The 26,826-nt window shown below is 33.6% G+C and overlaps 1 protein-coding gene across 2 annotated transcripts in view; it reads left to right on the top strand.

The window, feature by feature from the left end:
* LOC119645168 (serine/threonine-protein kinase NLK) overlaps positions 1-26,826 on the top strand; it is a 199,496-nt gene that overhangs the window by 168,409 nt on the left and 4,261 nt on the right. The window contains exons 3-7 of one of the 2 annotated variants that reach the window (XM_038045146.1): positions 14,389-14,444; positions 17,048-17,639; positions 17,721-17,922; positions 19,354-19,447; positions 22,069-22,284. In XM_038045146.1, coding sequence (XP_037901074.1) covers positions 14,389-14,444; positions 17,048-17,639; positions 17,721-17,922; positions 19,354-19,447; positions 22,069-22,075 — 951 coding nt within the window. In that variant the 3' untranslated portion in view covers positions 22,076-22,284. Of the gene's footprint in view, positions 1-14,388; positions 14,445-17,047; positions 17,640-17,720; positions 17,923-19,353; positions 19,448-22,068; positions 22,285-26,826 lie in introns of those variants that run through there. The other variant, XM_038045145.1, reaches the window with a different exon arrangement.

Below are 26,826 nucleotides of genomic sequence, written 5' to 3'. Positions count from 1 at the left end.
TGGAATTATAAAATTATTCACACGTTACTACGATGGCAAATCATGTAAAGAATTTCAATACTCCTACAATTCTTTCTAATTGAGGAAGTGTTATAATCAACGTATAAAGACTACATATATATACATATATATACATATTGGTGCGTATGTTTGATCTTTTCTGTCAAAAAAGTAACGGGAATTTTAAGAAAATATCAACACTTACTCATCTTTGCTTAAAGAAGCTGCATTTTGCTACGATTAGCTTCATATAACGGAACGTAACTAAAATCGATTGCACGATCGGTTTGCATTAAATGATAATTTAAGAATTGGAAAATAAGAGCCAGATATTACTGAGTCATATTTAGCGAGCGTCATGCTAAGCACGTGTAAGCACTTCTACACAATAAAGACTTTCTTCGGAACACACTCAAATTGTATTAAGCTTCATGCGTAAGACCTCCTATCCCCTGAATAGAATCATGAAAAACTTTCAATATATATATCACGAGATTATTTACACGCAATTCATTTGATTTTATGGATCACTATTGACCGTCAAGAATGAGCCAAAAGGTTCAATTACTTGTCGATCATGGACTGACACATCGTGGACTCGTATCGTTTTTTGTAAAAGAAATGTTGAGGAAAATTCTTCTTTTTCGATTTGTTTTTTTAAACCAATTTTTTTTTTTTTTTTTTTTTTTTTTTTGTGTTTTTTTACTTAACTCATGTACCAGATCCATCCTGGATTTGGTTGTCATATTCGCTTATAGGTCTATTTATTTACAAAAACGTACTGCCAATTAAAGGCGATTCCTGGCACTATTTTCACAACAAAAATATATCCATACACATGAGCGTCTAACTGATGAACAGCTGCTGATAAGGTTGATACTTGCCATAAAACAAAAAACAAAAGTAAAATAAAAACGGAATAATAACAATTTCCGTTAAGCAGATAAATGAAGCAGAAAGCGTACCTAATGAAAGAGTTATTAATTTCTAAATTTAGGTGAGGTTAGCTTGAACGACATCAAACGGCATCAAATTTCATCAAAAGTTTTTTTTGAATGTTTTCAACATACACGAACATATATATATACATAAGCAATGAATTCATAGATTACGCAATCGTTTACGAACATTTCCGCTTTGTTCTTTCAACAACTTGGTGCTACGATAATAAAATTTTAAATATTTACATTCAGTGACTGAATGTCCTCAACTATAATAACAAAATGAGAAATCATAGCATACAATATAGCGAACACAACAGGTCATAGAACATATCATATCAGTTTATAGTAACGGCACACTGTGGTTACACTGTACTCTGTATAGCGCTTAGGCAATGATTCCTTTCATTTCCCCACAAATTGCTCACAAATATTGAATAGAATCAATTCATGATTTTTAGATTAGAAATCCAAATCTTCTATTATTTATCTAAATTTCAACGATACGCGTTACAGTGATTTTCACGCGATTAATATTGCGTTCTCTTCGTATCAGAAAGGATGCGAAGAGAAACAACAGCACTAATATTTGTTGGGCTATACTTTTCGCTTAATAACGTCATTGAAACGTTTTTTGACATATTTTGTTTAACTTTTCGTGTCTAGCGAGATTGAAACAGAGACCTTACTCCAGTCTACTTTTCAGATGTTTGGCGGTAGAGAATATATCCGAAATACCAAGTTTGTCTGTAGTTTCTTTCATATTCTCCTTCTCTCCTTGTTGAGAATACCATCTATAAATAGCAGTTTTCCTGCTCCGTTAGCTGCAATGCATGTCCACACTAGAACATGACCATTGCCATGCTCGCCGTAAGCCGTTGATACGAGAGCACAATAGGAAGCTAAGAGTAGAGAAAACACGTTTCTAAATTAATTGTTTTCGTTATATTTCGTCGTTTCACTAATAATTGAGCGGAAATTTCTGGGCTGGAAAATTCTAGTCATAGCTTCCTATTCCTAAATTCTTGCACCAATGGTTTATGGCTTACGTAGTATGGGTATGCATTGGAGCCAATCGAGTAAGAAAATTAGTGTTTTTGGATAGCATTCTAGACAAGAAGAGTTATTTAAGGATATTCAAGGAAAATTCGAAAGAAAGTGAGCACAAACTGGGTATTTGGAAACTTGACCTCAAGCGTAAATGGCGCTTAATTCTCAAGACTGTCTCTTATATAACTGCCCCAAAGTGCTTCACCCTCTCTCACAAATCAGGCGGCCATGAACTCCATGTGAGGAATATGTGGAGTGAATTAGATGGCCATATGCGAAAACACTCGGTCAAGTATATGAAAATATGTGTGTGTATGTGTAAAAGGACTAATGCATCGTCTGAAAGAAGAGCTGTAAAAATCGGAAAGCATTTGATTTTTGTTAATAATGTTTGCGTTCATTACCCAGTTCCGATTATATCTGTGCCGATATTTTAAATCGTCTCAGTAAGTGTTCCCACGAGTTTTCAAACCAATATCTTTCTATCTATCTCTCTTTCTCTTTCTCTCTCTCTCGGTCTCTCCTTCTTTCTTACTTTCTTTCTGTCTTTCTTTCTTTTTCTCTCTCTCTCTTTAACATGTGACATCAGTGGAAAATTCAATTGTGCAAACACTGTCCGACAAATATATATGACGCTCGGTTGTGATGAGGTAGAAGCGTGAAATCTAACGAGCGACAGTCTTTTTAATTTCACGTGAACTTTGAACTACGCACGTCTATCTGTCTAGGGGTCTAATAGGTCTAAGTAATAACCTCAAGTTAAGTTGAGGTGAGTCTATCTCAAATTTGAAAATAGACCTTATCTACTCAAAAGTGCTCGACTCCGCACAGTGAGCTTGCAACTTCCAATCCATAGATGATATTAAATCAAAAAAAATTTGCAAAGAGTATTTATAAAAAATTCAGGGCAAAGTTAGATGTGATGCGCATACGACCTGCAAGAGATTTCAAGATAAAATTATGTACAAATATTTTCAAAGTCTGTGGTAAGAGGTCAGTAGTGTACGCGAGGGTATTCTTACAAATTATTATGATTTAATTTAATTTGAAATATGCTCCAAGACGAATACAACTTTTTTACTTGCTTGACTTGACTTTTGTTATGAAAGTTATGAAAGTGATCATTCATCCAATCCAATGCCTCTTAGAATTAGTCTCAGAGACATGAAACCATGCATGCCAGATTTGTATGTAACAGGGTCTTAAATATATATCACTTGGAAGTTTTGCCTTTAAATCCTTTTATGATATACTTAGCCAGGAGACGACTATCTATTATATAAAAGCATACATGTTTCAAATATTAAATAATAATAATAATAATAAAGTAAGATAAAGTCAGATCAATCCATCGATTGCCTTGTAAATCTTTTACGCAAAATATAAGAAAATATATGTAAGATTTTTCCCTCTGACCTATTATAGCTTATTTATGGATATCCACCACTAAAAGCATGCTGCAACGGTCAAAAATTTAAAAAAAAAGGGGGAAAAATGAGATAAACGTACTTAAGACTCAATAACGAATATATGAACTTTCTTATCAATAGAAATTCCAGGAGATCTCTGACGGATAAATTTTCAAAGCAAAGAGATTATGTACACACAATGGTCTACCCTTCGTTATGTGTGCACATGACTGCGAGCGTTACCATGATTGTAAAAGTCAGGCTCAGTTCTCTTACAAAGATTTTCATATAAAAACGTTGCCACTGACTAAATCCCTTTTCAGGTCGATTATTTGTTTGTTTATATCCAAAAACAGAAAAACTGCACATAGCTTCTTTTTTTTTGTTTTTTTTTTTTTTGCTTTCTGCTGTGTTTTATACATAGCTTCATACATCATTTTTATAGGTTCTTTGTCTTTTCGAGTTCTTGATTCATTTTAAGCCAGTGGCTGAATAATACACAACAATATTTGTCTGCTGTTGTGTGTTTCGTGCTAAGTAAACGAAAGCAACACACACAAAAACAAATAAATAAATAACTGAGCATAAATAAATAAATAAAAGAAAGGAAAAATAAAAAAGGACAAGCAAAGAACTCATTGACGTTTTTCAACGAATTTTATATACCCACCGCCAAGTATTTTTTTTAGTTGCATCGTTTCTACCCTCCTCCCCCGAAGCTTGTTATCGAGCAAGAGTATGATGCGTATATGCATCTGTTTGCCATTAGACAGACAATCAATTTCAATTTTTTATTTCAATCTCCATCGATGGAATTTTAGAGATTACTGAACAAACTGACAGACAATTTATCGCTAAGAAATCGAAAAGCGATGTGAAGCGCAGGCGAAGAAAACCTATAACGAAAATGGAATTGATTAGCCCGCCAACGTGACAAACACGATTAAGAAAAAATTTCGAAAGTTTTATTAAATGAGATTTCCGTCCAGGCAGGTGCCTAAATCCTGGCACTTGTCTTTAATACCTTTTGTCAACGGATTTGTTTAAAGTTTTCTTTTTCATCATTTTCTCTAATATAATCAATCACTTGGTGAATGCAACCTCTTCGTGTTGCACGTGTGACGGTCAGGAAACGAGAGAAGAGAGGAAAGGAAATGTGCTTGGTCGCAGCCCTAGTGAGTGCGCCCACAATCGATAAGTATTATACCCTAATCCATTGAGAACTCATTGCGAGCAATGTGAAAACTCTATACTAACTGAGATTTGAATCCAAAAACACTGACATGCTAATCGTGATTCTTATCTACTCGACTACTCGCATGCGAGTCGATTGCACATCTCTTCTTAAAGCCGTATATGCCTTAACCAAGCTTCTCATAATTATGCAAAATTACTTTACATACGAAAATGAAAAAAAGTTTGAAATTTTGATATGATGAGCAACATTTAATCACGATTACATTGTCCGCTGGGCAAATGAACATGTGGACTACTTGCTTGCCTTGACTTTAAAACAAATGAATTTCAATGCAACTGACACAATTAGTTGATACCAATGAGACAAAGCCACATTACCAATCGATCAGTGCAAGAGTAGGAGCTATTGCACACATGATTCGTAGGTATAAACCTTGATGAAATTTTTCCCTGTATTTATTGCTTATTCATGACAAAAACCAAAAAAAAGAAATTCTTTACTTATATCACTCTTTGATGATAGAAACGATTTCGTAAAGTTTGTCTTATGAAATTTTAATTAACTATTGAAGGAGTTTAAAGTTTAACTCATAGGACGAGAGAGGGATTACAGATCAGTTAAAACGTATTTTACTTATTTACCTATGCATGGAGGGGACTTGTAGGCGAGTCGTTAAGGTCAATTAAATTTCTCGATTATTGAAAATCTTTATATTTTCCAGTCATCAGAACGCTGCACACGAAATTATCAAGTTAATATAAATGCATTTATCAGGTGACGTTACGTTATAAATAAATTCCAGAAAACAAAAAGGAGAAAAGAAGAAGAAGAAGAAAAGAAATAAAAATAAAATTTAAAAAAAAAAAAACATTTGTCAGCTTAAAATGTTGGCAAACTTTATTCATTGTAGCGATTTTTGTTGTTTTTGTTTTTATTTTTACTGTTATTGTTTTTGTTACTCACTAGTGCTCAACTTCTGTTGGATGTGTTGAACAAATGCAGCAACTATTGCATGTTCGTTAAACGTTCAGGCAAAGACAATGAGCAGACAAACAGACAGGCAGGCAGACAGGCAACTAACACACTCGGCAAATACAACCAACTCAGATAAATGCGCTAAAGTATATACAATTTAGTCACTCATCTGTGCTCTGCATGCATATCTATATTTATATATATATATATATATATATATAAAAGTATAAATATATATAACTGTATAAAATTTATGTTTGTATAGAACACAGACAACGGAACCGTACTACACCCAAATTCATTTCCTTTGCAGAAATGCAGGAGCTCTCGAAAGAGGGAAGAGAGTAAAAACACTAACTAAAAAACAATAATAATTAAAGGAGAAAAAGGAAAAAATTGTAACAAAGATACACTATATTTAATAATACCGTCATTGTCTAACTGTAACGCTTGCTCTTCTCTCACTTAATATTTACCTTTGAAAAACAAAAACAAATCAAAGCAGGAGAAGAAGAAAAAAAACATAAATGCAAAAAAAAAAAACAAAAAAAACAAAAATACCAAATACCAAATTCTCATAAATTATAGTCGTATGAGAATAAAAGAAAAAAAAAAAGTCAAACTGCTATACCTCTAACGGAGCTGTAAAAGGAGACTTTAAGCGTATAATTAATTGAAAGCAAAAAAATGAAAAAACGGAAGAAAAAAAAAACACATAATTCAATGCACAAATGAACCGTTAAACGTTTTTCTTAATATGAGATTTCAAATAAAACAGCAGGGTGTGAAAAAGCAACGCATACACACACACACACACACGTACTCATATAGGTACAAATAGATGCATACACAAAGCATTTTTCAACTCGACAATTGTTCATTAATTGAAAGGAAAAAAAAAAAATTATTTTTTTTTTGTTTTTTATTTTAAAAAACATCAAATAACTGCGGTTTTAATGGCACCTCACAAAATTTCCTCTTAACACACACGTGCATAAAAGGGGTCATTTATACCCAATAAGAAAAAAGAGACAAAAAAAAAATGAAAAATCTTAAGTAGGAATTTCGGTTTTCACATAGAATTAGGTTACGATTGACTTGTAAAACTTTAACGTAATTGTTATGTCAAAAATTGTTGACAGCAACACGTTCACATGTGCAATAACTAAATATTTGCATAAAACCTCAGGACTGGTTTCAAGTGGGCGTTTTTCACTTTTTTTTCTTTTTTTTTTTTTTTTTTCTTTTATTTGGTTGCTGTTATTGTCGTTTGACAGAGCATAAAAAAATCCTAAGCCGCCGCACAAATGCTTTTAAAAATATTTATTAGTTAATGAACGTATCATTGAAAGGCAAAACGTTTCATGGCATGTTTTAAATGAAATTTGCTTACGACGTCCACACGTAAGTATGTAAGCCGTGTAATATATACACATAAGTATATTAACTAAACATGGGGCGTTAATGGATTAGAAAGCAAATCAAATTTATGTTAATACAAATATGCATATAAGAGATTTTGTGACTGAGCTCGAAAAATGATAATAGAGAGCTGAAGTAGAATTAGTATGAAATTAAAAATTTTTATTATATTATTATTTTACGTAAACAGGTTTCAAATTTTGATTTGACTTTTACAAGCGATCGCTAGCCACACCGCATATTTCAATTTAACTAACACACATAAGCAGTTTTACCTTAGCTTAGTCATAGCAAAAAGTTAAGATAGTATTCGAAAGAGGAGTTTCAAAGTTTATTACTCGCCGCCCTATCTTCGATTTATTTAAGATCAATTCAGATACAAAAAAATAATAGTCGTGATATTGGGTTAGGAAACCTTCAAAGGAAAAAGTAATACACCAAAGTTAATACACAGTAAGACACTACAGTTGCCATTAAATATCTTGCAACATTTCGCTTAATACACTAATTCATCGTAGACTTTTCAAAATAAGGTGCTATATGAGAAGTGGTCAAAATAGTGTTCCGTTTCGAAACATTTTCAACAGCGTTCGTCCTTAGCCCAAAACACGTCAATGCACCAAATTTCATTAAAACATCTCATTGAACAAAAGAAAAACAGACGGGACAGACGAACAGACAAAGACAAGCTTAGATCGATTCGGAAAGTGATTCTGAAATGCATCTATCTCGAATAGGTTCTGGGTCTGGCATGCATCCGCTTAAACAAACTTAATATCACCTTGCACCGCTTGTACCAGTGGTGTGGTGTTGAGAGCGAAAACATTTTTAAACTTGTATTTTTTTTCCCTCTTCTAAATAGTTTTTGTTTTTGTCAATAAGCAAGTAAGTTTGTTTGTTCTCTCTCTCTCTCTCTCTCTCTCTCTCTCTCTCTCTCTCTCTCTCTTTCTTTCTCTGTTTGTCTCTTTCCTTGCGAGAAAGGTAAAGGAACTTAACTTAAAATTCTAGCGGTATCTTCGATTTGTATGAAATACGTTTTTCCCCAACACTTCACATTTCCCATGAGTTTGAAGAGACGACTGTTCCTTTAAAAAAATCCTAAAACAGTATTAAAATAACTTCTAGTGCTTCAATGCCAGTTGTGCGAATAGGAGACCTAGCCTGAGTGATTGGTCATATAATGAAAAAGAAGAAGAACAACGACAAAAATTTAATACTGACCGAGAGCATATACATCTTATAGGGTCTCTAAAATTTAATTCTCTTCCTTCTGTTCATATCAAATGTTTGGCTTGGTTAGGAAGACCCCCTGCCCTAATATATATCGTATAATAAAGATCGTACATATTTTCAGCTCACGACTAATGGCATTAAAAATAAATTAAAAATCCTCTGTGAACCGCTCGTGCCGCTTTGTCATCAGCAGAATACGATTGCAAGCTGAGCCAACCTTCCATTCTTATGACGACACAAATACTGTCTCAAAAACTGTCCCTTACTTTCACCGCTCGTCAAACTCATATTCTCCGTAAAACATAGCAAACGTAGTAAGCTAATGATAACTTGATGACTTTAGGCAAACCGTTTTTTGTATTTCTCTTGTAATTTGCAATTTTTCATTGATCGAAAGAATTAAGAAAAGAAAATTACATTTTGTGTAATCAGGCATCTGACATAACTAAATCGATATCGATTCCACTATTTTTATTTATCAGGGATATATAAAATTAAATTTATGAGATCTCTGATGCGCAATAATATTTGATAATACTTTGTATCCCAATGTGATCAATAAATGCAAAGCAAAGCAAAGCGTTTAACAGTTATTGCCTTCATTCATGTTAGTTTTACAATTTGATAGTTACCGCCGTACAACATTCATTCGTTCGTTAAATGAAATGAAAAACCGAACCCTTATAAGTCCGTATTAAGTAAGTGAATTATTATTTATATCTGTACGCCTGTCAATCTGGCTGCACACGCGCTCTTATTGATAAATCTTAGAAACGAAATCGTTAAGTCAACATATCCAACATTAAACAACAACTGCAACAATAATAACACAGCGATAAACTCAGGAAATTCAAATACAAGGCAAAGAATACAAAGGCTTTACATCTGCAAACTGTTTGTTGTTGAGGATTTTTTTTTTCAATTTTTTTTTTTTTGATTTACACTAGCGACCATTGAAGGAAGATAAAATTCGTAATGCTTAACAAATAAATGGCCGACTTATGGCGGTATATATAGGTAGTGCGAGATATGACGATACATTTATTTTGTCATTCTCTTTGTGACATCCAGGGATGAGCGGTTAACTGTTCAATCGTCCAAGTGTAAAAATCTTATCACGCTCAAATGCAAATATCGCATGAGTCGTCGATTAGGTAAGAATCAAGTGACTATCAAGTGAGTGTTCGCGGATTCAAATCCCAGTACGATAGTCGGTTTACGTCGATCGTGGTTATTGCACACTGTCACTAGATCGCGGCCACCACCTCGCTATTTCTTTTTTTTTTTCTTTCTTGGGTACATCCGCTGAGTGATTAGTCAGTCATATCAAAAAAAAAAAAAAGAAGCTGATTCAGAGTTCAATTCAAGAGAACAAGTTTGAAAATGCCCGTAATTCACAAAAGTTGTTTAACAGAAATTTAATAATTTTTTGTCATCATAACTATATTTATTTATATTCTAATCTTCTCTTAGTAAAAACAATTACGCAAATTAAACTCACTTCAAGGCGCATCTTTACTGCTCTCAAATCTGCTGTGGGCGCATTAATTAGATCGTCGAGGGGATCTTCCTATAATGCTATGAATTGTAAGCTATAATCTGGCCTTGCTATGACCACACGTCATACGACGATCGATAACCATCGATAACGATCTGATCTTTCTATCAATCAATTTCAATTCTTACGACAGTAAGAGTTCGTTTAACTGACAATAGACGAAAATTGACTTGTGAAGAAATAGACAAACAAACCGATCTCGCTGAGTTAAATCAGAATCTCTTCCGACGATCCAGTGTGTGTTTCCTGTAGGTAATCCGTAATATCTATTTCCGAATACACATATCGGAAAGGACGAAGGACAAATCCAATATATATAATATGTAATACATTAACTGACTCATCAATGGTAGTTTTTTTTTTTTTGGGGCACCTCCTTCTACAATAAACTACTAGGTAACACTGAAAAATACACCACCCCACCCACAGTCCCTTCAAACATATACATATATATGCGCGCTTAGAGTATGATTCTACCGGCCTTAATCACAACAACATAGCAGACAGAGAGGTCAAAAGTCGTAAGGTATTTTTTTATTTATGGCTTTGGTGACTTAACGACCTCGTTTTATAACAAAATTTTATTGCGACTATTGCTGCGATTTTCCATAAAAGCTATAAAAAGCAAACACTTAGTCTTCTCTTATGACTAGTAATCATTCACAGAATCAGTCAGAATATGGCTGCAAGAAAATCCATTTGTTGTTGTAAACTCCATCAGATATGGATGAATGCGTGGAACTGGCCGTGATCCAGCTAAAAATTTGATATAAGTAATTTATGAGAAGCATTGAAACTTTTGTTGTAAAACTGCCTAATCGATTGATTGATATATCTGCAGATGGATAGAAAAACATTCCAATAGTTGAACTGACCTCGCGTCCGAAGTTCATCTCAAGGCAGTTATAACCTGTTAATATTTTTTTGTCGTCTTTAACTTTTTCCGCTTATGCGCAAAATCAAAAAGTGTTCCCTGTGTATCCTTTTTTCTCCGGCCTCCCATCTCTACTCTGCTTGTAGGCTACTGAATTTGTGGCATTTGATCCATACTTACTCATATGCATATGTGCATATTATGTATACGTATTTATTATTCACGTAAAGCATTGTATATGTTGGATATGCATATCATAGCTGTAAGCACGTTCACAGCTGCTATTTACGAAAAAAAAAAAAAAAAAAAAAAAAAAAAAAAAAAAAAAAAAAAAAAAAAATGTTTACATTGTCGGCAGTTTTTATAGATTTTTGTTTATTATTTATTGAAAATATTATTTCTTTCTTCCTATTATTTATATATATATATATATATATATATATGTATATATGGAAGTGCGCATGTGCACATGCATATAGTGTATTCTGTATTGGGTTATTTTCTTCTTCTTTTTTTTTTTTTTCTTTTTCTATTCGATTTGTATATAAATTATTAACTAACTATTAACTATAGTTAACGTAAGCAAAAAAAAAAGAAAAAAAAGAAGAGCATTAAATAGAAAATTTTCTTAAAAGCACATCTGATCCTTTAGTCGTATATGCTTATGTAACATAAATTATTCTTTAAATTTTTTTTTTTTTTTTTTTGTTTTGTTCAATTTTTCAAAAATTATATGTATTATCATTACTTCCCTTTATTTTTTTTATTTTCTCTAACAATTAATTTCCTTTGTATGTCATTTCAAAGAGAAAACATTAAACATTTATTTAAAAAGTACATAAAACCAATTTCCACTACATCCTTAACTCTTTACTATACTTACATAGATATTTGCTGGCTTAAAGTTTCTTGTTCTTGTTCTTTTTTTTTTTTTATAAGTTTTCTTAAGTCGTTTGTACGTTTATTTGCTGATAATCATATATATATATACAAACTTAACGAACATATAGAGTCGCATATAGAGAAACTTAGTGGTTTCAGACAGTCTTTTATATATATATTCTCTGACACATAATAACTAATAAAAGTTTCTCTGCACTAATGCACTAACATAAATGCACGAAGCATACATATATGCAACACGCATGCGAACACACTAACAGTTATATGTGGATCGCTTGCTATGTCTGAATTTACGCTTCATTCATATTATCGTTATATGTCGTTTTGTGTCATGAAAACTTTGCTAAAACTTTACGTATAAAGATTTTTTCCCTCACTACGTTTGTCACTTATAGATATTTTCGGATTGAAAAACATTCGCAAATACATATATATGTGTACATATATGTATATATTCATATCTATAGTGAGGTGAAAGCAATGCCAAAAATCATTAGTTAACAGTATTTTGGCATTGATATTACATAGAAGAATCTTTTTTTTTTTTGTTTTTTTTGTTTCTTTTTATTCTTCTCTTTTTTTTCGTTCTTTAGAATTCCATGTGCACATGAGACCAGCACTCAAGTACATTTTTATGTATGTACAAGATTTTTATTGATTTTCAAGTAAAAATGAAAAGTTCAACTTTTGAAACCTGTATCCGAAATGAAACTAATTTTTTAAGTACTTGTAATGCAGTAAATAAACTGTGTGTGTTTGTGTGTTTGTGTGTTTGTGTGTGTGTGTGTGTGTGTGTGTGTGTGTTTTTTTTTTTTTTTTAGTTCTGCGAACCAGAGATAGAAACCCTCGTAGATATTATTGAAACCGCACCGCGCCTTTGTACCAAAACTAACCCCAACGCGTACTTCGTCCATTGTTCTTCTCCACGGGACTGCCGCTAGCTATTACTTATTAGCCTTAGTGGATGCCTTTGTGGGTTTTCATATTACGTCTTCTCGCCATTCGATGTCTCTCTGGGTGCCGCAATTCCCAGAGCACCTTTGCCACGAAGCCATCTACCCCTTTCCAAACCTCGGCGCAATTAATCATGTCATAGAGTATACCACACGATTCCTTTTAGACCCATCTTTGTTCGAAACTGATGAAGGAAAGTTTCATTCTAGGGTGTGTGCCTGTTCGTGTGTGTGTGTGTGTTTTTTTTTTCTTTTTTGTTTATGTTAAGTGGAAAATCATCAAGATGCGCCCGTCAGGGCAGTGCGAGACTTAAGCCCCATGGGTCCTCATTTATCTCGTTTATCAGATATTGGAGACAATTTTTCTTACTGACCATAATGGCATTTTTAAATTGCCTTCGCCTGAGTTTGCACTCTTCTTGGTGGCTCGCTCTTTGGCAGACACGCCTCGTTCTGTTGCATTGGGCCCTTAGTTCGGCACCAATATACTGGATCCTTCCTTTTATAGAAGCAACTTCTTGTCATTGAATCTCTGCTGTAGTTACCTATATATGTGTATATGTGTGTATGCCTTTTTCAAATAAACTTCTCATTTTGACTCCAAATGATGTCCAAAATTGATGAGTGATCACCTGGAATACCTTATCGCATTCAAAAGCTTGAGAAAATTGGGACTACAACATATATTTTCTTGGCATAAATTCTCAGTTTGAAATCGATTAAAACAACAAAAGAACATATGATGTCAATAATTCGAAAAATGTAAAAAAATTATAGTCGGACGAGGCCGACTATTAAATACACTATCTAGCACTGTCCCTAATAATGTTATTCATTCATTTCAAATAAAACTCTGTATCAAATTCCATTAAAATATGACGGTTGAATACAAGAATGCATAGACATATAGCGGGTGGGCAGGCAGGTTTACATCGATTCAGAAAATGATTCCAAATTAATCGGTATAACAAAAAGTGGGTGTACCTTAAATAGTTCTCGATCTTACATACATCCGCACATCCATAGAACATATATTGGAAATGTCGAAGAATGCAGTCAAGCTATAAAAAAAAACACTTAACAGCAACCGATATCCGTACCATTTACACCACCTACATCCGCTTAAAATTAAAGTGTAACTAGCATGTGCGGACGCGAACCACCAAATTTCGAGATGCTCGACCGATGCAATCAGCGAAAGTTTCAGTAGCTGCTGGTGGGGTACGTAAGTGTATCCAAAACTTTCGATACCTTCGAGCATCAGCGTATATTCGGCTGTGTAGTACTTATGTATGGATACATCTACAGCAAGTGTTCTACGAAGATAAAGTCCTTTAAGTCGATTACAAGGCAAGATATCACACACTACCGCCACATTTTGTCATTCTTTTACGCAAACACTATTACACCACACACGTACACAAACACTATTCTATCCGCGTATAGGAGACTTCTGAGAGGTTGTTGTTAAACAAAAAAATATCCGCAAAAACTCAATATGTCGTGCACGACAATTAAAATATAATATGAACACCTAAAGTTGATTGGAATGTTGCTGAAAAGTATACTAAGTGAATGGGTCGCTGCTGACATGCCTTCACTTAAAAGTTAAATATTTTAAATTATGGTTACCTAATACATGTTTTTTAATATATAGATAGATCACTTTCTTGTAGATCTCTTGTAGACTAAATAAATACTAATTATTATTCACTTGGCTATTACTAATGAACATTTGATAATTTCGCAATCAGTAACTTTCGTGTAATCGTCATATGATATTTCTTAAATAAAAAAAAAATAAAATAGAATGAAAAGAAATTATATGTAAGATACTTATGAAAATTTCTCTTTTTAATTTTTCTCTTACAGGTCTTATCCGCACTTGACATTTTACAACCACCTCATCTGGATTTCTTCCAAGAAATGTATCCTTTTGAAAACATTTAAAAGAAAAAAAAAAATTCTTACAGAAACACATTAAAATCCAAGCATATTACTTTTGTGCTTATTCAGAGATTTTCTTTTGCAAACATTTGAACATTGAAGAATTATTCGCAAACGACCTTTTTTCTAAGATTATTCATCGTAAATGCATATTAAAATTATTTTCAGTTAACTTTTATGATTTCTGCAGAGCAACCACAACGTAACGGCTGTAGAAACCTCTTCTATCTTCTTTCATTATTATAATTCTTTCTTCTCCTTGAAGAGTGAGGCTTAAAAAAAAAAAAAAAAGATACATAAATAAATAAATAAATAAATTTTTCTATACAAAACGTTGAACAATAAGGTATGAATAAATTATGTCCATCTGTATTGTCGAAAGTTAAACTCCAGTTAACTATTATCAACGATTATAGTTTAAACATACTCGCTTATACAATATAGTCGCTTGGTAATGTATATGTAAGTTCTATCGATTAATGTATAGCAACACCTTTAATACATGTCCAAGTTTTACGGATTCTTGACTAAGGCAAATTAGAAATAGGTCTTGAGTAAATTACAACTCTTCTCAGCCAAAGTTTTACGTTGAGTTCGAACTCTAAATGAAATGCTTACGCAAATTTCTTAAAGAAATGAATTTTAAACAAGTAAGAAAACTATCTTCGGCCGCATCGGCATCTTTTACATCCATCACAGTTCTATCCATTCAATATCGTATACCATCGCGGCGACGTCAACGATATTTAATTTAGAATAAACGCACTCAGCTTGTCGAAGTCTTCTTATTTGGTTGCCAAAGTTAAGAAGAAACGAATCATCCATATTACATACACACACACACACACACACACATTTGTAAACAGATAATATATCTATATATCCTGTGATAATGAATGCACAGAGTAATTTTCAATATTTTTGTCTACTTTATCTTATGAGTAATACGAGTAGAAAACGTAAGACTTTTCATACGCGTGACTGACTTTTCCCATTTCTATTTGCCGGGAACTGAACGCGACTACCTATAGATTATAGAGGCAAATTTTTATTTGTTATAGTTAATAAAACGAAATTAGTTTTATTTTTGAAAGCAGAAGTGTTGTAATGTGGCCGTGTCGCACGACCACTTTGTCCAATTTGCAATACCAACGTGCGTGCACGAACTCCCAATATTTCTGCGAAATTCGAAGGCGTAAGTTTCAGTTTTACGACCAGGAGGACGGACAGACAAACAGACAGACAGGCTTAAGTCGGTTTAGTAATTAATGCTGATCACGAACATATATAGAAATAAATCGATGAGTCTCTGGAGTTTTCTTCTCATCGCTCGGTGACGGATATAAACAATATATTTTAACAAAATGTTTCGTTTGTCTTTTGCTTACTACACATTAACTAAGAATGGTTGGGAGATTAGAACCGGATTATTGTACTGTGAAAACAAATAACTAGAGTCTAATCATCGACTACGGTGGTTAACCTCCTTCAATACAATTCGTCATTACTAAATTAGAATCTTTGACATTTTATGCATTCGAAGAAAGTACGAGGCATGTTCAAAAAGAAAGGTCACTTTCTACTGATCCCGAAGAATATTTGTTTATTCATCAATATCTATTTAGTGCCTTTCGACGCAATCACCTTAGATATAATAAACTGGTGCTAGCGGTTTTCACAATCCTCGAAGCACTTCTGATATGCGCTTTCTGGTATGAGCTCTTGAACTCTTCTAGCGACATGGTCCTTATTTCCTTAATCGTGCAAAACACTGTCCTTTCATGGATCTTCTCAGTTTTGGGAACGGAAACAGTTTGGCGGTAATCAAGTCCACGATTACTGTGGTATTTTTAGTCAAAAAATTACGAGCAAGCAATGACGTGTGAGCACTGGCACATTGTCGTGGTGCAATATTCATGATAGATTGTTCGACAATTCCGAATCTTGTTTTCATATTGCTTCTCGCGAACGGCGCATAACGCCAACATAATATTCCTTATTGGATTCCTGCGACTTTCTGGCAACAACTCACGATGGCCACTACGTCATTGTAATTGAAGAAAATTATGAACCATGTTTTCACATTTGACAGAACTTGGGCTGCTTTTTTCTTGGTCTTGGTTCTTTTGGCCGCTTCCGTTGAAATGATTACTCTGTGATATTGACATCATAACCATATAGCCATGTTTCGTTACTACTTATGATCGTTTCGAGCAAACATGGATCATCGTTGAAGTTATTCAACAGCCAACCGATATGCCGGCATTTTAGCAACTTCTTCCGCATATACCAACATGACGAAAAGAAAAATTCGAATATCAAATGTACGTAATGCAGGAGATTTGAAATTTCACCTCTTTTTTTTTTTTTGTGAACACACCTGTTACAAGTGAAAGTGCTCTCGCATAAGGTTAGGCTAGTTTGTAAGAGTCCTTTTACCAGAATATTTCTATAACTTGTAAATAAGTTTAGCCTTGCCCATCCTCCTCTTACCTATAATATAGAATGAAGCGAGTGAAGTTCGGCTAAATAGAACATTTTCTTGAAATCCTTAACTCGACTTTTTAAACTTAACGCTGTTTAGATATGTGATAACTGAACTTTTACAATCAGATCTCCATAAAATTATTGTTTCGCCACAACATTTAAGCGCTGATCACATTAAAGTGTTCCTCTATCAAATATTACGTGGTCTCAAATATCTGCATTCAGCTCGAATACTGCATCGTGACATCAAACCCGGTAATTTGCTTGTCAACTCGAATTGTGTTCTGAAAATATGTGATTTCGGTTTGGCACGCGTTGAAGAACCCGATCAAACGAAGCACATGACTCAGGAAGTCGTCACGCAATACTATCGTGCACCGGAAATTTTAATGGGCGCACGTCACTATTCAACGGCCGTAGACGTGTGGTCGGTGGGTTGCATTTTCGGTGAACTATTGGGACGCCGTATACTATTTCAAGCTCAAAATCCCGTACAACAATTGGATCTCATCACAGAACTGCTAGGTACACCTTCCATGGAGGATATGCGTCATGCATGTGGTGGTGCTCGTTCACATATGCTAAGACGCGCCCCAAAACTGCCTTCATTTTCAGCTCTTTACACTTTAAGTTCACATGCCACTCATGAAGCGGTACATTTGCTCTGCCAAATGTTGGTATTTGATCCTGTAAGTTTTCAATACGCGATTCACGATTAATAATTAAAAAACTGTGCCAAAAATTTTCGAAAATTTTTTCATCACTTACAGGACAAACGCATTTCGGTGACAGATGCTTTAGCTCATCCGTACTTAGATGAAGGACGCTTGCGTTATCATTCATGCATGTGTAAATGTTGCTTTACCACACCGGCAGGTATTCGTCAATATACAAATGATTTTGAACCATCGGCTGGTCAATCGTTTGACGATTTGTGGGAACGCAAGCTGACATCAGTACAACAAGTTAAAGGTAAGACAAAAGACAAAACAATCTTTGCGATAATTTAGAAATTTTTAATTATCCTTCATACACATCATCGAAAATTAGTAGCATATTTTCTTTCATTTACGCGAAACTTACTCATATTCCCGATTAGTTCGTAAAATTATCAATCAATCGTCTGCATTTAGCCATGCGTCGTCGGCTTCGTAGAATATTAAAAGCATTTAATCTAATTTATATATTCTTACTTGTAACGTATGAAGAAGAAGAATTCCGAAGATGACATAGCGCTCTAGTAAATGCCTCCGCGAAGAATGAAACACTTTAACTAACCGCTCCTAACAAAGAGACATGGATCTGAAACATGCTACGGCCATTTAACTTTATACTGCAAAAATTTGAGAAAAAATTTCTTTAGGGCTTAGCTGGCGAAGATGATGATTATCATAGATTCAGCCCGAAACGAGTGCACCTTTTTTTAACTATTTATTTCTAGGAATTTTTCCATCCAATCTTTTATCAGTTTTCATACAGTTACACGAGTCCATTTCAGATCCATTATTATATTCATTCATTAATATGGATAGCAGAATAGTCTTCCAATTATTGATCGGCTTTTCAATGACCTGCTTTTCAATTTTCCCCTACAAAGATTGGATACGATATTTATACGTACATCGGGACCGAAAAGGTGAAACTGATGATTAACGCTTTCACAAGTCAATATAAAAAATTGCAGAGTTTAACTCTATTCATGCGTTGCTTATTCCGTAAAAGAGTTCAGCTTCGCTTATTGATGTGCCTCGTGCAAGAAAACCAGAGTGTGGATAAATGTTCTTCTGTTAAAATTTCAATTTGAAACTCGTATCATTTTGCTTACATTTCTTCACACACTTAGTACCCTCAAGCCTATTACTAGCATTAACGCAGTCAAGCACACTACTTCTACACTTAAACACAACTAAGTAACCGAATACGTTTCAATACTAAATACTTCCCATACTTCTATGGATTTGTATCGCTGGTTTAAGCTTTAAGCAGGTTCATCATTACAACATTAGATATTCTTATAGTATAGTAGTTTAAGCCGAACTTTGTCCTCTCCTAAGGTTTACATAATAAATCATATACATACATATACATCTGTTACAAATACAAAAACCAATGTTCTTTTTTACCTATGCCGGTTTATCGCTATTCCCCATACTAGCAATTTTCTAGTCCTCTTTACCATTTGCAATTAAAATGAGACTGAGAATGTTAGGATAACGCTTACATAGCATATTACTTGCACTGCTATATGCGTATGCGTATAAGACATAATATCTTTAATTACGAAATACATATTTCGTAAGAAATAAAAAGAAACGCAAACATGGGCAAGTGATGCTTAACAAGGTCGACTCCCCATGTAATTTATTTCATATTTTATCTACACTCTTTTGCATATTATTTCAGAGGAAATGCATAAATTTATAGCCGAACAATTGCAAACAGGTCGGGTCCCGCTTTGTATAAATCCTCAAAGTGCAGCATTTAAAAGTTTCGCCAGGTAAGTTGTAATTATTTATTTATCATTGTGCGTATTTTTACACTTATACGTAGAACCATTTTCTTGACTTTAGTCTGTGTCGCTATTAAATGATTTTTTTTTTTGTTTTTTCATAATTTTCGCTAACCGAATAAACATTTCCATTTTCTAAATAACGGTCTTCCACACAACTGCGGAAGGTGGACGGAAGTATGCTAATAATGTTAATCCGTGTCCGTGTGTGATGCACAAAAATCGCTCACACAACTATTATAGATGAAATATATATTCACTAGACAATCTGAGCAAATTAAATCGTAATATTCTGATCGTTCTGATCTTAACTGCGTTTGGAATTCTGAAACTCAAAAATATTGCATTAGGAAAATAAAGCTGACCAGATGAATTCTCGGGTAAACCTTTAAAGGCCAAAAAAAAAAATCGTCAAAAATTTCAATATGCCGTACAGTAAGGCCTCGTTTAATATGTACATTCCTTCCACAGGAAAGAAATTCGGCGTAGAACGATCTCTCACGCGCTTGTTTTGAAAATTAAAGTTCATCTGCAAGCGCAAAGAAAGAGTTCATGAACATTAAAAACAATATGCAGTCTAACGAGGGCCTCTGCAATTTCGAACAAATTCACATAAAAACTAAGACTTATGTCCATCAAATCGGAATTTTATCGGAATATTTTAGTTTCATTCTCGGTTTCACCATTCGCATGTCGTGCATCAGAAAAGTGTTTTGAAAATAACTGTCTCTTTATTCATGCAAGGAAGAGAATGCGTCACAAGTGTTATATGAAAGTGTACGATATCTACGTGTCTCTATGTCAACTGTAGTTTCCGAAATTGCATCTCGAAAAATATCGGTCTTCAATCATTGCTGGCAACAGATCAAATTAAGACTTTCATTGACTCTAAATAACATTCGTACGATCATAGAGGTCGAATATAACCTCAACATCAACCAATCAGGTGTTCATTATTATCCTTTAACTTTAAAGTCTTGGAGGTACCATGAACTACATAAGAAATAATTTGAATGAGACACAAGCAAAAAATCGCCAAGGTCAAAAAATGGGACCTTACCGACCTATGAAGCAAACCAGACTTCCTCTTTGGTTTTGCAATCCCCAGAAACATTCTTTCGATGTCGTATATATATATATATATATATAAGTTTATATATTAATTAGAGATCTGAATGGATCTGACCATTTCCATGTGTATCTGTCGCTGAGACAATTACGTTTGTGAAACTTTGTGTTAAAGTGTACGAAGACCGTCTAAAAGCTTAAAGACAAATTAATTGTGAGTTGTCCACGGGAAAAAAGGAGAAAAACTGTAATTTATCGCCTTTCAGGTCGATGATTGACACACATACAATTATCAATGTATTTTTGCCATATCGGTTTAAAATAATGGGCTTAGTTTTAAGATGTTTTCTTAATTGTCAGAAATTTGTTTGTTACCGATGAAGGTTATAATAGAAGCATGTAAAAACACTGTAGGGGGATATGGCCTGCCATTAAATGCCCTACATCACTTTACAGTTATTTACATGGTGTCTTGTGCAAAGTAAAGCATTATAAGGGAAATGGGCGAAATCATTTTCCATAGCGTCCGTCCTTGGACCGAAACACTTTGGCGCACCAAAATTTCAATTCCAATATCATGAAAATTGCGGTGCCTGTAGCTTGAATACAAGAAAACAAGACAGACAGACAGATGGACAAACAACTTTAGATCCGCTCGAAAAATACTTCCGAATCGATTCGTATAACAAAAAGTGAATCTATGTTAAATCCTTCTGTGTATACATGCTCATAAACTTCATATAATCTTACACGGCAAGCAGTGTAGGGTATAATGATTATACCCGTGTCATAAAAGAAGCGTTACTTAGCCCAAAAATTCATTCAAAAATGTGCAAAACTTCTTCTTCAACAATGTCTTGTTTGGATTTTTCCAACATCCAATAACGATGATCACCAAGCCGTATACAATTATAATTTGATCGTCTCACTTCTAACAAATCCATATAATTGTTGAAAATTTGAAGAAAAATGTGCATAAGCGTACGACTTTACTTATTTAAGATATGTCTGCTCAGGTCCATCGTATCCATTTTAAACCCTTGTTAATAGCCTGTGGAGACAGTAAAGTAAGGCTGCCTGCAAATATCTTTGATGGTTTTACAGAAATCGATTTTTATACTCCGGCTCAAGTGCTTCGTTATTCCCTTAAACTGTTCTGCGGTTAACAGATTAAAAATTGTAACAGATATCGACTTAATATTTTCAAGTGATTACAGGCGGAATTTTATGTAATTATCCGTAATTTAGAAAGTAATAATAATAATAATAATAAGCGCTTCCCATACAAAAGATCTAAGATCTTGTTTACTAAGACAAATCAATCTAGTTTTCTTGTTTCTTTTTGTTGTTCTTGTTTTGTAATAAAGCATTTAGTTGAAATTTTATTTATTTTTAATAAAACACTAAAATATGTTGATTAATTAAAATTAAAATTTTTATATTTTTTCAAAACAATTTTCCTAAAAATGCAAAAAAAAACCAAAAAAAAAAAAAAAAAAAAAAAATCAAAAAAAAATCGAAAAAAAAAATACAAATTAAAGCCAATGAGAATGAGATAAAATGCTGCAACAACAAACACTGCTGCCAATGCTGCCACCAACAAAGTTTTACAACAAAAATTCTAATAAAGATGATCAGGAAGACAACGATAACGACAACGATGACGAGAACGACGACGCGAACGGCAACGACAATGATAATGTCGACAATGATGAAAATGCTGTTATTATTAAGCTCTACAAAAAGAATTGATTATTTATTAATTTAGCTGACTGTTAGTAATACGTCAAGTTATGAAAAAAAAACTATAAATTCTGACATCGTATATATACATATACAAATTATATATGTATGTATGCGTGCGTATGCGTATATAGGCATTGCCATCCCAATTTAACATTAATGTTAAATGTTAATTGAATCGTTGTATGCGCGCTTATGTGTGTGTGCATGTGTGTGAACGTGTACGCGTTTGTGCGTTTGTGCTTGTATGCGTACATGTGTAGTGTTTGTACATCTACCTGTATACATGAATATGGCTGTATTCAGCCATAAAGTATGCAATATGAAATTACAAATGCAAACATGTACACATATGTGCATTATGTAGTTAAACATAGAACACACAGCTAAACGAATGTCAGATGAATAATGACAATTGAACACAGAAAATAAATATAAATGTCAACCGTAAAAACAACGTGCATCCAGCCGACAAGAGAGCAAATGAAACGAACATCAAACACCAACTCAAACCATAAATCATCGGACTCAATGAGATTAAAATGAACTATACCTACTAGCCACTATATATATATATATATATATATATATATGTATGTGTGTATATGTATATATGTATATGTACGTATATAGATATGTATATGTATACATATACATATATAACATGTAATACATATATAACAGTCCCCAGTTTCAACACAAACATGCACATAATAATATGTTCCCTCTGTCGCACTCGCGGCCTCTGATTATCTCTCTCGCTCTCTCTCTTTCTCTCTCTGTCTCCCTCTCTCTCCCTCTCTCTCTCTCTCTCTCTCTCTCTCTCTCTCTCTCTCTCTCTCTCCCGCGCGCGCGCGCGCGCGCTCTCTTTCTTTCTCTTTTGTTCTCTTTCTCTCTCTATATCTCTCTTACTTTCTTCCTTATTACTTTTCTTTCTTGCATTTGTTTTCTCTCTTCCATACCCGGTCTATCTTCGCCTATCAGCCAGCCGTTATTATTGTTATTGTTGTTTATAACGTTACAGCGCGAAATGTATTTTGCGTTACTTTAGGTCGGTATTATATGTATACTAGAAAGGAATCAATTATAAATTTTTACATAAAATGCGAAAGAAAGAATGAAAAAAAAGGACAAACAACATTTTACATTTTATTTTAAATGATTTTTTTTAAATCAATTTTATAGAATATATGTCCTCCCTTCCTTTATTAAAGCTTTTATTAAATGAAAAATGCATTTTTTTTTTTTTTTTTTTTTTAAAGAGCAAAAATGATTTAATTATAACGAACTCTGAATACTGCCTATGACTGACGTATGTCATAAGTGCAGCTATTATCCTTATCAATAGACAGAGGTGTATGAAAAAATCCGAGAGCGCAAATGTCATTAAATTTACATAAGATTAGCGAGTAGTAGTCATAATAAGTTAGGATGTTTTCAAGAAGCTTGAGTTACGTCTATTATCTCTATTCATCGCGCTTAATGGTGTATTAACATCGCCTGTAGTATATTAAATTTTTTCAACCATTTGCAATGATTTTTTGGAAAGGAAAGAAACTTTATAAAGTATATATTTATATTTGATCGATATATATGTATATATATATGTATATATATGTATATATATATATACCCTCAAACCTCCAAGACAATTTGGGCATGATCGTCCGTCTGTCCGCATGGTATTAACAATCTTAAAGCTCAGAAAATCAAAATTTCATACATACGTTATCACTTGGTGATCAAAATCCGGATTTTCGTGCCAACGAACAGAATTAAAAATATGAAGACATTCTCCCAAGTTATAGATCAGTAGCAATATTTGAAAAGTAAGCCTTCTAACAAAATACAAAATTTCAAATCAAAAGTGACGCAATTTCCTTATGTGACATATTTTTGGATTGCGCAGGACACTTTGCATTTTTCTATGTGTAGAGTTTGCCATACGGAAGGATCTTTCAATTAAAAATTCATTTTCAATAACTCAGTTCTTTCATCGGCTGTATGGCATATTGAACTGTCTTATTATAATCTTATGCCTCGCAGTTTTCAACTAAAAATACACTCGAGACTGCTTGTAGAGACTCTAACAATGGCCCATAATCAGTAAATTTGACTCAGTCAACAATAAATTTTTATTCCTTACGCTTTTATTTATATCTTATTGCCATGCAAATGATATAAAAAGTTTTTAAATTGATTAAAGTTTTTTCACAATACGGTTCCTTATTAAGCTTACGGTTTCAACTTTTTGTGCAAAATTTTCGAATATTTGATTCGAAAAGTTGCCAGTTCCAAGAAAAATAACACTTAATCGATACAATTCGCTAAATCGATGAATTCATCATGAAGCCGCTCATATATATTTGTAATTATATAATTTTATGCCTTATTGGATGTCCATAAGAACCTCGATTTTCCGCTTATTTTGAATGCTTAGAATGATTACAGATTAGCGTTAGTTAAAATCGAATTGTGTGATGGTGACGCAATGGGGCAATTTGCACATATGCACATATTCGATGATGGTGTCGTGTAACAAGCACAAGGTAAAATACTAAATATCGCGCCGTAAACTTAAACGGAAGAAATTACGGCCGGACGAACGTTACGAAAAGATCAAGTATCTATTTGACGCCATGATGGCTGATCAGAATTATTGCAAAATGTATCAGACGTAGTTTTGCAAGTCCATAAAGAAAAAAGATCACCTTGTCGGAGAAGTAAATCTGAGATTGTTTAATATTTTCGAAAACAAAAATGTGTATTCAGTCGACAAACTTGCTATCAATTCGAATATCGATTGAGTATCGAATTGCCATCGAACTGCCCTCGCAAAAGTTATTTTTTTATATACCTTTTCTCATTTACAAATACTTCGTATCGTGAAAGCTTTTCAATTCTTCATTTAGCGATTTTTATACCCAGCGCCCGAAGAATGAGGCTTATATTCATTTCGTCAAAACATTTGCATGGCCCAGCACAGAGCGTCAGAGGCTTGACAAGGCATATAAATTCTTGATCAGTATCAAATTGTAAATCGATTTAAGCATGTCCGTCTGTCCGTCTATCCGTCTATCCGTCTATGTAGTGTGACAGAAAGAGCGAGAGTTCTTGCTTGCAGGTTGGTATTGAAAATGGATCAAATCGGTCGAACGACTCGCCCGCAGCATCACGTAAACTGAGAACACCTTTGTTTTGATTTCTTGCTCATTAGTAGTAGTACTTCCACAAAAATGGGAAAAATCCATCACGCCTACTCAATTCAAACTGCAAAAACCCCATAAAGCATACAAATCCTTGATGCACGTAAGCATGTCCGGCTGCTTGGCTATCAAATCTATGCGTCCACCCAACTATGTAGTATCAATGGTAAACACTGTCTCGCTCGCAAAAATGAAGAAACATAGCTACAAGTTAGCAAAAAAATTTGAAAGGACATGCCTACACCGCCCACCAGCCTATGCAACAAAAACTGCGAACATCTCTACTGTCCGTGTCTCTTTTGCTTATTATAGCTCTTTTTACGGAACACGATGATGGGTAGAAAAGATTCGGTCACGACCGAATATAGTTGTCTTACTTGTTTTGTTTTTCTCTTTCTTGCTTTTAAAAATATTACCAGTAATTTGCTTGTTTACCAACGTTCATTATAAATGGATTCATAGCTAAATAAGTTTATGTAATTTTTCGAATTTCAATTCAATTTAATATTATTTACTTGATTTATATTAGCGTTTTAATAACATACTGAAAGTATCGATACTAGTTTGTATGAGAAAATTTTGTTTTTTTTTTTTTTGTTATTTTTTCAAACAAAAAAAAAAATTCCTCAGTTTCGTTTCTATCTACCAATCCCTCCCCTTATCCACTGGTTGAGAAAGTTAAGGAAAAATATTTCTATCAATAATAGTAAAGAACACGTAGGCATACGTATGTACAAACGCACACGCACACGCACACGCACACGCACACGCACACAATGCACACAATGCACACAATGCACACAAACATATACACACGCGCGCATAAGTACTTACACACCCACTCATTACATCAGTTACAGTTCATTTATGTTCCATCACCATCTCGCTCGGCATAGCAGCAGTGATTATTGTGTGTAGAATATATTTTATCTCCTTCCTGTTTTTTTTTTTTTTTTGTTATTTTTTTTTTTTTTTTTTTTTTTTTTTTTTAAACGAAACAGCATTGAAAACGAACAAGCAACAAAACAGAAACAAAAAAACATTAAAAAAAAAAAAGAAAAAAGAAATTATATGTAAATAAATACCAAATGTATTGCTTTTCGCTTAATAAATTATTTTGAATGAAAATTTGTGGTTTTATTGTTATTGGTAAACTAGAAATTTGTTTGCAAATGAATCTATAATTTTACCCACCAGAGAATGGGGAGAGGGATACTAATTTTTTGCCAACACCATCTGTCCTATCTTATATGGTACATATGCAGTATTTTTTATTTAACTGCAACAAGCACTTCTCTTCTTCTTCTTCTACTTCTTCTTTTTTTTTTTTTTTTTTTTTTTTTTTTTATT

The sequence above is a fragment of the Glossina fuscipes genome, unplaced genomic scaffold (assembly GCF_014805625.2).
Source record: "Glossina fuscipes isolate IAEA_lab_2018 unplaced genomic scaffold, Yale_Gfus_2 1, whole genome shotgun sequence".
NCBI classification, from domain to species: domain Eukaryota; kingdom Metazoa; phylum Arthropoda; class Insecta; order Diptera; family Glossinidae; genus Glossina; species Glossina fuscipes.
Note: the sequence above shows the minus strand (reverse complement) of the source record. Positions and strands in the feature narration are given on the sequence as shown.